Source organism: Haliotis asinina, chromosome 14 (genome assembly GCF_037392515.1).
Source record: "Haliotis asinina isolate JCU_RB_2024 chromosome 14, JCU_Hal_asi_v2, whole genome shotgun sequence".
Lineage (NCBI taxonomy): Eukaryota > Metazoa > Mollusca > Gastropoda > Lepetellida > Haliotidae > Haliotis > Haliotis asinina.
The window spans coordinates 1,105,132-1,119,892 of NC_090293.1; the positions used below are offsets into that span (position 1 = coordinate 1,105,132).

General features: G+C 40.3%; 1 protein-coding gene across 2 annotated transcripts in view; it reads right to left on the bottom strand.

The window, feature by feature from the left end:
- Positions 1 to 8,619, bottom strand: part of LOC137261246 (nuclear pore membrane glycoprotein 210-like) — a 58,409-nt gene extending 49,790 nt beyond the window's left edge. The window contains exons 1-2 of one of the 2 annotated variants that reach the window (XM_067798962.1): positions 8,402 to 8,619; positions 5,455 to 5,591 (exon numbers count right to left, since the gene is read on the bottom strand). In XM_067798962.1, the coding sequence (XP_067655063.1) occupies positions 5,455 to 5,591; positions 8,402 to 8,613 (349 nt within the window). In that variant the 5' untranslated portion in view covers positions 8,614 to 8,619. The remainder of the gene's footprint in view (positions 1 to 5,454; positions 5,592 to 8,401) is intronic. The other variant, XM_067798961.1, reaches the window with a different exon arrangement.
- Positions 8,620 to 14,761: the final 6,142 nt, after the last annotated feature.

Below are 14,761 nucleotides of genomic sequence, written 5' to 3' on the forward strand. Positions count from 1 at the left end.
AGTCAAGTCTTGTTAACACGACCTCCATTTATCCAACAATTGGCTTCATCCAACGCTTTTGTTGGAAAAACAATGAATATATATGTTATTTGGTCCAACATCCTCGTTAATCCGACAATTAGCTGTGCATTGTTGATGTCGCATTAGCGAGACCTGACTGTACTTTACACAGGAGCCATGGCAGGCAACAGTAGCAGCACCACAATCAATGTAGTCACACAAGGTTTTCCTGATGTTGGAGTTCATACTTCATTGGTAGGTCAGTTTCAAAAACAAACAAATCCATCTACTTGCAATGAATTTGATCACTAATGATTTGATCATCTTTCTTTTCATGAAAGTCGTGAGACTCTTTCTAACGAACAATTAAACACTAATATCACACACCTGACACCAATAATAATAATAATAATAAAGTAAATTTATAATGCGCAGAATCTCCAGGCACTAAGTGCCTGCTCTATGCGCTACAGAATATGTACAAATGCATTGTCATTGGATGTATTATACATTGTAGAGTCTTTTGAAGAGATATGTCTTCAAGCGGGGTTTGAAGATAGTCAATGATGTAGACGCCCTCAGTTGAAAAGGTAGATCATTCCAGAGTGATGGGGCGAGAAATGAAAATGCCCTATGTCCAAACCTTTTTTAGGTTTACTTTGGGAACTTTAAGAAGGAGCTGATCTGCTGATCTCAATGCACGAGATGGGACATACTGCTCAACTAACTCTGTCAGGTATTCTGGTGCAGTCTGATGGAAGCACTGATATGTTAGAGTCAAGATTTTATACTGGACACGAGCTTCGAAGGGGAGCCAGTGTAGTGACACAAGTACGGGTGTGATATGTGCTGTTTTCTTTGTTCTTGTCACAATGCGAGCAGCCGTGTTCTGCACGTGCTGCAACCTTATTATCTGATCTCTTGTTAACTGACCAAAAAGACTTTGCGTAATCCAGTCTAGACAGGACAAGAGTTCTAGCCAGCATATGGGCCATATCAGTCGAGAGGTAATCCCGAGCTGATCCAATATTCCTCAGGTGGAAGTAGCAGGTTCTACACAGATTGCCTATATGATCATCCATAGAGAGATTGCTGTCAACTAGAACTCCAAGATTTCTTACACGTTCAGAGAGAGGAATGTTAGAGTCCCCTACTCGCACTGTGACTACATCAGCAGCGAGACGTTTTGGGAGAGTACCAGCAAGAAGTGCCTCTGTCTTGCTGTCATTTAGCTTCAGTTTATTCTGGGTCATCCATGACTTGACCCCGTCAGCACAAGCTTCAAGCGCACTGACAGCTTAGGCAGAATCCCCAGGACAGAAAACACTGAGTAGCTGAGTATCGTCGGCGTACATGTGATGTAGCATTTCTGTTGATGAGATATACTTCCCTAGGTTTGAAGTATACAGACTGAACAAGATTGGCCCGAGCACTGATCCCTGGGGAACACCGTACTTCAAGACCGCTGGTTCCGAGCTGCAGTCGCCAATACAAACAGACTGGACTCTGTCAGAGATAGGACACAAACCATTTCAGCACAGTCCCGTGGACACCAATGGAATCTCTGTGTCACAGCTATTCTCTCATGATCAATAGTATCGAAGGCTGCGGAGAGATCCAACAATACTAATAAACTTACAAAGCCCTTATCGACAGAAGTACGCATGTCGTTCATTATCCGAAGTAGCGCAGTTTCCGTGCTATGTCCTGACCTATATGCAGACTGATATTTGTCATACAGACCAAACTTGTCTAGGTGGGAAGACAATCTATATTTAACTGCCCGCTCCAGCACTTTAGATAAGAAAGACAAGTTTGATACAGGCCTATAGTTACTGAGAGTTGATGAATCTAGATCCTGTTTCTTTAGAAGAGGCTTCACTACTGCTCTCTTGAATCCTGCAGGCACAGATCCAGTTACTAGACTCTTGTTGATAATCCTTGTAATCATGGGCAGAAGGATATCAGAGTACATGAACAGCACTTTGGTAGGTAGCGGATCCAGTTCACATGTAGTAGAGTTACAATCGTTAATGAGAGACTGCACTTCACTCTCAGAAAACTCTTTGAAGGAATCAATAGGAACACCACTGAAAGATGGGACATCACAACCGACACTATGACCAGACGTTACACTGTCCAATTCCACACGAATCTTCTCAATTTTTGAAAGAAAATATCCATTGAAATCATCAGCTAAGTGTGTTTCACAGGAGTGTGGAGGCAAGACACTTTTCTTTTCTTTCACCATAAGAGAGGAAACAAATCGATGTAAAGATTTTGGACTGTTTGAATGTTTGACAATCTTAGACAAACAGTGAGTCGCTTTTGCGTTCCGAATTACTTGTGAAACTTCATTTCTAGCTTTCCTGTAAATTATATATAAATATACAGGATGTATTTCTAGCCTTGACTTTCGCCACTTACGCTCTGCTTTACGGCGATGTAGCTTTGCATTTTGCACTACCTCAGAGTACCAGGGCGATGATCTTTTAGGGTTGATATTTTCAATTCATATTCATATTTCATTACAAACAGCCCCCATGTCTCACAAATGGGGATCTCCCTGGTGGTGGTCTTACTCACTACCATCTTGACAACATCATAACATATATAAACTACAGGGGAGATATATCACTCCCCTCAGCTGTTGTCAGTGTTACAAGTCTAGACAGGGGAGATATATCACTTCCCTCAGCTGTTGTCAGTGTTACAAGTCTAGATGGGGAGATATATCACTCCCCTCAGCTGTTGTCAGTGTTACAAGTCTAGACAGGGGAGATAGATCTCTCCCCTCAGCTGTTGTCAGTGTTACAAGTCTAGACAGGGGAGATATATCACTCCCCTCAGCTGTTGTCAGTTTTACAAGTCTTAACAGGGGAGGGAGGGAACATGGCACTGAAGCATGGACAGTATGACACTCATCCAACATTAGTGAAAGAAAGCCAAGTTATAGCCATGAATAATTCATAACTGACAGGAAGTGTACTTTGGGTGGGGGTGGGGCATCTCAAAAGTGTAACGAATCGATTAATAAAAAGCATCATCAGAAATAATATCAAGGGGTCCACATTACAATCTGAACAGTTAAATGCTGAAGATTGGAAAGATCTCTAAATCAAAACTTTTGAAGAAAGAAAATCTCAAAGACCATAAACTAAAATACATCATCACTTATGCTGCTGCATCAGTTTCACAGCCTTGCTAAGGGGAGCCAACAAAGTACATACAGTCATGATGATCGTTTGTTAAACGTTTTTATTCAGGTGTCCAAAATGAAATGTACTGAACGCCATGACATGGGGTGTTATGCGTGACAATCACACTTTTGTTGGGCAGTTCCAATACCACTTGATTTTTTACCCATTCTAGGAACACCATCCTATTTACTTCGGTATGATAGTCTTGGTTGTACTTTGTCTTGAACAAGTTGAAGACGAGGGAGCAGCCAGGTAGGAATCCCTGACTCTTGCAACCATCATGGAGCACAGTAAGTCGCACTCCCTTGCCAAGTGGCAATTTTTCTGGCACATGACTCTGAAGAGGCGCTAGCAAACCTGTGTCCCTGTCGTATGGGAAGCATTTACCCATGTTTCGCCCAAGTGTACAAGCTCGTAACTCTCTTTACGTTTGTTTTGAATTGTGCATAAGAATTGGTTTCATAGGCAAACAATATCACACCTCTCGCACAGTGCACATCTATTTTCTGAAACTAATTTTTTGTAACAGAAACCAAATTTGTGCAGCAATTTCCATAACTAATATTCTGAAATGACTAAAGAATGCTTTGTCTCTGTATGTTTTTCCGACTACACATAGAGACATAGGTATTTTGTTTATACATATACTTCATACTGTTTCCCACCAGCTGTTGTTGAAATGAATAAACTTTCTCACATCGCATAGGTTTTGTGATAGTCCCTCTGTGGTGTCTGTGCAGGTTGAACCGGTGCGGTTTTGCAAGAAAGTTTTTAACTTCCTTTCTGTAATCTCAACTGCACATGCAGTTCGTAAATGCTACTTGGCCTAAACACATTTGGACCTACCCCTTACATTTTCATTTTTAAAACAATTTCATACTTTGCAACTAACTGACTTAGTGTTGTGTGAAAATCTCATTCTTTCAGGTAATGCAATCACACGTGAAACTTGAACACCTGGCTGTTCTACCAGCAAGTGGTCACCCTCATAAAAAATAGCAAAAAGTGACAACATGATGATTTTTGTGTTAAACAACTTTTTTATTCAGGTGTCCAAAATTATCAGACAAATCATCAGAGTTGGTCTGTCAATTGATGTGCCTGTGCAAAATTTGATTTTGTTGCAATTCTTTGAACTTGTGATAGTGAGCAATTCACCAGCCTCAGATGGAATCAAATGGACTATAACAGATCATTCCAAAAGGAGGAACAAATGTGTGTTTGCCACAACAAATGTGTGTGTTTGCCACATCAAATGTGTGTGTTTGTCACAACAAATGTGTGTGTTTGTCACAACAAATGTGTGTTTGCCATATCAAATGTGTGTGTTTGCCACATCAAATGTCTGTGTTTGCCACAACAAATGTGTGCGTTTGCCACATCAAATGGCTGCTTATCCTATTTGCTTCAACATATTTCTCAAAATTCATTCCACACTTTTCAAATCTCCAATCTTAACTCTTTAGAGGACAATTATATGGGACATAATTTGTGGCCTTGTGCAACAAAGGGATCCTTCTGTAGGGAAGCTGCTTTACATGAGGAGTGGCCAAAAGGATGAGAGTGCCAGTTGGCACACAGTCACATGAATGCTACATTAGGCAGTGACCTTGAATTGTGTACAACATGCAACATGACATTTTGAATGTTCACATTCACCAATAAACTCAACACCAAACATTCCAGGACCATACTTGTACAGACAATGTTTTGTATGAAAATCAGTGTGTTTTTTAAAGCAATTATCATCAACATAGATTCCAAACATATTCTCACTTTTTGTGAGTCAAAGTATCATAAGGGCCAGAAAATCTCAAGTTTTTCCAACCCTGTAAGTTGACAAAAGCAATTTTGTTTTAAAGAGTCCCTTCACCAAGTTTCTTTGTTGGATTATGCAACACAGCAGACAGTTGGATTGCAGCTGCCAGATACTAGTTTCCATGGTAACAGTAGCCGACTATCAACTGGTCAGCTGCTGACGAAGGTCAAACAGCAACTGACAGTTATACACAGAACCCCAAACCCCCCAGAACTCTAAAGACCCTTCAGAGTTTTACACACCCCACTGAACTCTACAAACCCCACTGAACTCTAATGGCCCCACAGAACTCTACAGGCCCCACAGAGCTCTACAGACCCCACAGAAGTCTACAGGCCCTACAGAAGTCTACAGACCCCACAGAACTCTACAAAACACAGAATCAGGAACATTAAGAGAGCCAATACATATTGAGAGTGAGTATGGTAAATGTACCTTTGTTTTCGGCAAGGACCACTGTTGTCATCTGGTGGGATGTTTTGGATGTGGCCGACACAAGGGCCTTGTTGGAGCATTCTCCATCTGTGCTGTTGAGGAGCTGAATCTGGGCAACTTCTTGTCTTGTGGAACGCCTGAAAACAATACAAATACTCACTGACTCTGACATTGTCACTTTCCTGCATTGTACATAAATTCTATTTATCTTCAGATATAATAAGCATACTGTCACCCGTCGCAAATTATCAAATTAAACTTCGTGCTGAAAGTGTTGCATTGACCTTGAAAATGTGCAGGTCACCAAAATCCACTGGGCCTTTCACCATCTGTAGATGAAGCTTGGTGTCAAATATTTAGAAAATCCAGTGACAGGTTCTTGCGATATCTCGCTGACAAACTAAACATAGGTGAACATGCTGAAACCTTCAAAGTGTTGGTGTGACCTTGAAAATGATGTGAAGTTCACCAAAAGTGACTCAGCCCTATGACATCCCTAGATAAAGCTTGACGTCAGATACGAATCAAATCCAGCCACCAGTCCTTGAGATATCTAGCTGACAAGGGTAAAACATCAAAGTCCCCTTGTGACCTTGAAATGAAGGTCAAGGTCACCAAACCTGACCAGCACCTTCCTCATACTGTGATGTACATGGTACCAAATATGAAAAGAATGCAGTTAACCATTCTTTACCTATTCCATTTCATACATACGTACGAACGGACGGGGCCTAATACTATATCCCTGTGCTAAATGTGCAGCTGGGGATAAAAATTAAGCAAGTTGAAATTACAAACTCACGAACATACTGACTTACAATGAGAACACAAAATAATTATACACAAATCATGAAATGTCATTTGGTTATGACTGATGAAAGCTGGAAAAACTGAGTAAACTTTCAAAACTTCCATATACTACTGCTTGACAAGTATTAGATGAGCCAGCGTAGTGAATGTGTTCTTGACAAGCAGGGGGATCAAGTAATCTGTATGAATACACTTGGCTGCAACAAGTAGACTGGCAATCAGGCACATGCAATATATGTTAATACCACTACTGTTAAACGTGTGTCTCCTAGAGCAGTTTAGTTCAGCAGAACACCATCACAGCATGATTCGCATGCGGAAATGGATTTTTTCAATATTTAGACGACAACCTGTTTCCCTCTTATTTCAAATGGAATGGTCTGGAGGGTGTTCCCATATATGTAAATTCAGGTCATTTGTCAGGCTATGGCTCATCTAATATTCAAGCAGTACACGTTCAAAAGATCTCTTGACCAGTAGGTCTCACCCTACATTTTGCTGGAGGTGTTGGTGATCAGACATTTAAACATCCTTACATCAAATAACAAGGCCTATTCTGCATGTCTATAGATATATGGCCTCTGAACAAATGCAGTTAATAAATGCCATCTTAAATATGAACCAGGCTCATATGGAATGTCTACTAAAACTTTAAATTGGTTCTTTCGCTTTCCCAATTTCCCAATAATTCAAACATTTTCTAAGAGTACAGATAATTATTCTTACTCTGGCTGGACGATGTTCTTTATCAACTTCTTTCCTTGATCATGTTAATAACCCAAATATATGGCACATTGAATTGGAAGGAATCTCCTTGACATATACGCTTAAAAGTAGGACTGGTACCAGATTACAATTAATCTGACACATATGACTTCAGCCTTTATCCCCCTTAAATTTTAATGAGGAAACATTTCTTTAAGTGGCATTCTATGAATCAAAGTTTATGCGTCAACAACAGTAAAACATTCAACGAATGATTTATTTTTACTAGGGAATCATTAATGCAATATCTACCTCATAATCAAATGCATAAAAATCCTAACTCTTTACTCCAAAGATGCCATTCATGTTTCACCTGCATGGGTTACATGCTACCTTACAAGATCACGTTACTAGTCACATGACCACGCTCCTAAATGTATTTTCATGACTCGCCAAAATGGCTAAATTGAATTGCAAAATTCATTTCCAAGCAAATACCAGTGCTTTTTAAATTATTTTGACTCATGAAGGCTATCAACGCAAAAAGGACAGATACCGGCAGCGTAATTATTATAAGGGATACCTGGACGGGGAATCCTATGACTTTCTATCTCATATAGTACACACCATGATAAATGACATGGGAAATCTACTTACGCAGGTGTTTTGTTCCCGGCTACAGTTAAAACTGTTTTAGAGCAAATTAGAAAGGGAAATTCTTTATTATCTCTGCAATCTGAAATGTTTTTACTGTATAGTGACAGTTTTTGATACAAGGGGCATGTCGTACTATCACAACACTGCTAAAAATATTCAGCCAATGAAAGGATTAAAAACATATGATGTCATCTCCGGCGAAACTCTGAGAAGAAGTGATGGCTTAACGATAGAAAATGCGTGATAGGCATGGGAATATGTTAGTTTATGAAATAAACTTTATCTTGTCTGAAGGTAGGCTGAACGATATTAAAAGACTGTATTTATTTTTCGTTCACTAAATGTTTTATCGTTATCCGATCGCAAACCCATTACGACAGGATATATATATTCAGGTGATATGTTTTTTACTAAAATGAAATTCAAGGAGGGATAAGAGCGGGACGTCTTTAACAAATTTAAGCTGTTACAAGAACAATATCATGCTAGAAAATGGGAGACTATGGTGTTGTGTTGAAGCTGGTTCAGGGACACATAAGACAAGGTAAAATGTTTTGAATGCTCGTAGTGAGCAACCATTATGATCAGCTTCCAATATAGTTGAGGTGCAACTGTATATCATAACTTTGGACAAACATGATTCCTAACTTACTATGATGTATGAATGACACTGATGCCGTAACATACTTGTCACGTTACATTTCATTTGTAGCTGTGTAACATTCACAAAGCGATCACATTTTCGTGTGATCGAAATCAGAACAATTGACCTTACCATCGGTAACAACTGGCTCCTTGTGCCTCTTCTGCGGAAAACTCTACTTCTAAAGTAAAATTGGCGATTACCGAACTATAATACGGAAGTAAAACTTTTGGTGCATTTAACTTGGCTGATTGAGAAGGGTCAAATAAAAGTAAGATTAACAAAGCTAGCATGACTAACACAAAAGGTTTAGAAGTTGCCGCCATTTTTCCTTTGGCAGCCATGTGCGTGACTCTGAAACCAAAGTGTTTTGACTCTATGTATTTCTAGTTCCAGTAAATGGCCACCGAAGGATAAATTTACAACTAGTGCATATTCATTCACAACATATTTAGCAGGCAAGTTAATAGACAAGATCATACACATCGCATCTAATATTTTGACTCATGATAGATATGAGTCATAGGATATATTTTTCTACGGTGCACGGTTCTGCCAAACGTTTTCGTGTTTTCGTGCTGACCCAGGGAGCCTATATAGAAGGGGAGAAGAAACTCCTCGAAAGCCCCTGAACTTATGTCTCGGGTCGTTACGAAACCAGTGTAGCCAATATGGTGGCAGTGTAGAGTGTTGTAACAACTGAAATCCTACGTGTAGAAGATAGTTTAACTATTTTGTCACTTCAGTTTAAGTCAAATAACTGGTACTTTCGTTTAATTTTTAGAAGGAAAACATACATTTAGTTGAAAGGTAATTGCCAGTAGAAGTGGCAGTTTTATTACTTAAAATGTTAAGGTGTAAATGAAGTGTGTGAAAATGTGACATTTCGCCGATCTTTTCCGATCAGCCATTGAAATGCTACACGCCGTTGTTTGAGTGTTTCTAGTTATTTCTTCAAAAACATCTTTCACATACACCTTTAATTCTTATGAGGGGAATATACTATCAGGTTAAATGTGTTTGCAAGTAATAGTGATAGTTTCATAATCTAAAACGAAATGTTAATGTGTTTCAGGTGTGTGAAAAATATGACGTATCGCCGATCTGACCTGAGTTGCCATTTATGCTTGAGGGTTATAGTTCCATAACTTCTTTCTTTCTCGTTGATCTTATTATTTGACAAAACTGGAAAGGTGTTTTAGAACGCTTTGTGACAGTTTGACACTTTATTTTTTAGGGCAGTGTGACAGTGTCGGTTAACATTTTGTTAATGTCCATTCCCAACATGCAATAAGATATCTGAATTAATTATTCATGTAAACAAGAGTGTCTCAAAGTAGATTTTTTTAAAAGGAGGGCTGATGTTAACACGTGTTCTCGCGACACTTTTGCGTTCTTTAACATGTTTGGGGAGAGAAGGCCGCGGCGTATCGTTTATTCTTTCATTCATTCACATACGTACTTATTTCTTTTATTCCTTTTCTTTCTTTCATTCATACACATAAATCTTGCTCTGAATTCTTACTATAACTCATTCATTCATTGTAAAATTCCGACTGATACAATAAACTGGCTGAAGTTCTGTTAAACACAGCTGAAGTTGCGCTGGACACAAGCCAAGTCACTGTGTGCGTTGGAGCATGGCGAGGCACACGTTAATTTGTACAAATGGTAAAGAAAGCAAGCGAGTGACTTATCCCTGTTGTACGGTATCCCTGGTTGAACATCATTTGCGTGTGCGTTTGATTATTTACTCACACTGACATGTGACGTGAAACATCAAGAGGCAATCACAGTACACAAGGGTTGGCCCTTTCGAGTTAGTTTAGGGTATCCAACTCTGGACATAACGTCGTGGGCGTGATTCCTAGTGGTTTCTTTCATTGACTGGTTGACTGTAAGGGCATTTCTCTCTTTGTCTGGACCTCATATGTCCTCTTGCAGTATGATTTGTACAAAAGGGCAAAGAGTGAAAAAGTAAAACACGTCGTTGCTGTTGATGCCTGTGGCTCCGCATAATGTATCAATTATGACCTGTTTCAAACATGAGTGGGAGAGTGACGTTTTTAACTCTGTGGTCAGTAATAGTACAGCTACACTGGCGATCACGGCAGCTGATGTCAGACTGGACCAGTCTAACCAGTTGGCCAACATGAGTATCAGCCCTCGCCATACCGGACTGACAGACTGACCGTCAGGCCACACACGGGGTCTACCCAGTCCGTGTCACTGCATGCACCAGAAGCATGGAGAATAGAAAACGTCTGTACACTGTCCTTGGTAGAAGGCAGCCATTTCGAACTTTCAGATACGCGGGGTGGTAGATGTTCCAGTGGCTAGGCTAGTTGCTCCCCCTTCGTGAGTAAGGATCCTATGATAGTGGGCTCGACTTACGAGCTTTTAAACCCAAACTATTCAACCCTGGCATACCAATTGTTGTGTTACACATAAATCGGAGTTTCACCAAATAAATAAATTGTTTAAACTTTGTTTACGGAGACGGGATTCTAAATGTCCAGTAACAAGAGTCTCGATTACGTGTATAAACAGCTCGTGCATCAAGACATGCGAACCAATTAAGTAATAGACATTCCAATGCGCTTGACCGGTTGAGTCCGCGCCCCGTGCTGTCGGCCGTCAGCGTTGATGGAGCGAATGGCTGGGAGTTGATTGACGGGGAGGACAGGTAATGACTGAATCAGTGCCCACTCACGCGGAAAGGTGTTCTTGATGTTCTGAGTGGGTGTGAGTGGAAATGTTCCGCTGACAGCCCGGCTAGAAGGACTTGAAACAAGACATCAGCTGTGTTGTTGAAGATGTGGTGTCACTTACATAATCATGTTAGTAAAGCGTTGTCAAATATAATCATTGTACCCGGACATACGAAACAGATTTTTAATCCGCCAGTTTAAGTGTTTAACTAGGTATATGAAAACCGATTGGTGTCTGTACCAATGTGTGTGTAAAACTGTTGATGCCAAGACAGACAGTACACATCGAGGTGCTTGTTTTCCAAGGCAAGATGTAAATGCGTTTGTAGCAGATAGCACACCGGAAGTTATATACTAAGTCACGTGGCGAAAACAGATGCATAACTGTTTATGTACTATAGGTCCGTTTGGCTCAAAAGCGGACCGATGAATTGCAATCTAACACGAAAACTAGTAAACAAATAATGCTAAATGAAACGCTGATCTTTTTTCAGAATTCATATCCTAAAAATAAAAGAAAGTTCTGTAACAAACTATAATATAACACAGTTCACTATTTTCAGCCAGGTGTATGGGAAAGAATAGAGACGGCACAGCACAGGTAAAGGAATCAATCACTTTGTCGGCACTTGTGCACATGCTTAACGTACACCTGGCTGTTCCTTTCTCTGCACTCCTCCCTCTTAACAAATAGTAAACGGTGTGAATATTTTAATGATAGTTTGTTAAACAATTTTCCAAATTTAGGAAAAAAATTCCGCAAAATATTCACAGAGCTGGTCTGATGTTTTGATCATGAACAGCGTTTCATTGTGTTCGAGTAAGATTGCAATGCATCCGTCAACTCGAGACATATAGCTCAGGCGGTGTATACAAAGTAACGTGGCCAATATGTGAATATAACTGTTTATATTAAGACAGGCAGCATAGATGTGTTTATATACCAAGTCACGTGATAAATACGTATATATAACTGTTTAACTTCCAAATCTGTGTCACGAACATGGTGCAGTTATGCATGAACATAACTGTTCTAAGTCTTTGAAGGGCATTTAGATTGTTAGTTTGTCCATAACTGTTTATACGAAGACAGACAGCACAGAAGTGTTGAGATACCCAATCACGTGGTCAATGCTTGTATATAACTGTTTAACGTCCAAACCTGTGTCACGCAGGAGGTATTGCTTGTGTGAATTCAAACGATATCTCCTTGGAGATTACGTTTTGTCAGTAGATTGTGTATAATGCTCTGACAATGCCATAAGGTCATCAACATAATAAAGTCACAATGCTATGTCATCACTGCGCCGCAAGTCTGGTGGTAGTGCTGTAATCAGAGACGTACATCTTTCATTGAAAACTAATGAAGAATGATTTTTGATAATAAACAGAATATATCTCACACTCGTGTCTTCTGATATGAAGTATATCAACGCTCGTTGACAGAAGCATATATATCCTCTGCAGTTCCTTTCCCTTTCAATTTTATGAAATTGTCAACATTGTTAACGAGCATTTAAACTCTGTTCAAGTAGATACTCTCAACTGTTTCACTGAAAAATCTGCCTTGTGTTCTTAAAGCAATATGTAGTGTTACGAAAGGTTCCAAACATGTAATCTTTTTCTTTCATATCTTCTGATATCAAAACCAAAGGTCAGGAAAAGTGGGAACTTCAGTTAACCAAAATGGTTTGGAGTGAGGTGTGTTCTAAGTTGTACAGTACAACTCAGGAAGTAAAACTTCGCAGTTTCTAATACATTTTTGTTTAAACTTAAGTATGCTCAGAGTGATCTTTGTTGTTTTTGTTTTGTTTGGGCAATGAGTAAAGGGAGACTAGTAGCCACTTCCTACGGGAATGTGATGTTATTAAGAATTTATTAAATGAGTTTCTACAATAGTTAGGCAAATGTGACCATGTCTACAACATGCAACTATCCACAGAGCCTGTCTTGTTCGGTGTAAAGGGAAATGTGGTGACCGACAGGATATTCGACTTTTTTTTGCACACTGCAAAGTTCTTTCTGTATAGGTGCAAATTCCAAAATATTAAACCGCGTTTTGCTATTTTTAGAAAAGAAACTTCAAACAGACATTCACTCGACAGAGCAATAGCATTTAGAGATAGTAATCAACACAAGTTTTATAAAGGTCGGATGCTTTACCACAAGCTTTTTTGAGAGCAAAGCAGCCCAGTATGATTTAATTAACTACATTTGTAACATGTTTAAAGACTTGTCCTGTCTCGCGTTCAGTGATCCCTCTCTCTCTCTCTCTCTTGTGTTCGGCAGCTGGCTGTGGCTAGGGTTTTTGGCCTCTGGTCCTGCTTGCCTGGACCTGTCCCCGCTACTCACGTGCTTGGGCGGTCTGGTCTCTCCTTGGGGGTGTGCGGCTTGTCCTCGAATTGATTGTGTGATGCCTTTGTGTAGTCGTTCTCTTTCTTAGCGCCTGGGTGAGGGTGCACGGCTGCATGAGGGGGTCGCATGGTCGGTCTGGGAGTGGGCTGCGTGCTTTAGGGGGTTGTCGTGTAATATGCCACATACTTTCAAGAGATCCATTGATAACCTGGGCTCGGACCTCTAAATGTAACAGGCCTTTATCTGGAATAAAAAAATGAAGATAGTATCCCCTGCAAGTCTCAGATGCTTGTAACTTTATCATCTAGTGGTGATATGCTTGATATCAAAGGACACACGAGTGAAATTGTCAGTTTATGTTAAGACGGATAGCACAGAGGGGTTTACATACTACGTCACGTGGCGAGTATACGTGCATGTAACTGTTTACACTAAGACACAAAGCACATAGGGATTTACATACCACGTCACGTGGCCAGTAAGTACATGTAACTGTTTACACTAAGACAGACAGCACATAGGGGTTTACATACCACGTCACGTGGCCAGTAAGTGCATATAACTGTTTACACTATGACAGACAGCACATAAGGATTTACATACCACGTCACATGGCCAGTACGTGCATGTAACTGTTTACACTAAAACAGACAGCACATAGGGGTTTACATACCAAGTCCTGTGGCCAGTACGTGCATGTAACTGTTTACACTAAGGCAGGCAGCACATAGGGGTTTACATACCAAGTCCTGTGGCCAGTACGTGCATGTAACTGTTTACACTAAGACAGACAGCACATGGGGATTTACATACCAAGTCCTGTGGCCAGTACGTGCATGTAACTGTTTACACTAAGACAGACAGCACATGGGGATTTACATACCACGTCACGTGGCCAGTACGTGCATGTAACTGTTCACACTAAGACAGACAGCACATAGGGATTTACATACCAAGTCCTGTGGCCAGTACGGGCATGTAACTGTTTACACTAAGACAGGCAGCACATAGGGATTTACATACTACGTCACGTGGCCAGTACGTGCATGTAACTGTTTACACTAAGACAGACAGCACATAGGGATTTACATACCACGTCACGTGGCCAATACGTGCATGTTACTGTTTACACTAAGACAGACAGCACATAGGGATTTACATACCAAGTCCTGTGGCCAGTACGTGCATGTAACTGTTTACACTCAGACAGACAGCACATAGGGGTTTACATACCAAGTCCTGTGGCCAGTACGGGCATGTAACTGTTTACACTAAGACACAAAGCACATAGGGATTTACATACTACGTCACGTGGCCAGTACGTGCATGTAACTGTTTACACTAAGACAGACAGCACATAGGGACTTACATACCACGTCACGTGGCCAATACGTGCATGTAACTGTTTACACTAAGACAGACAGCA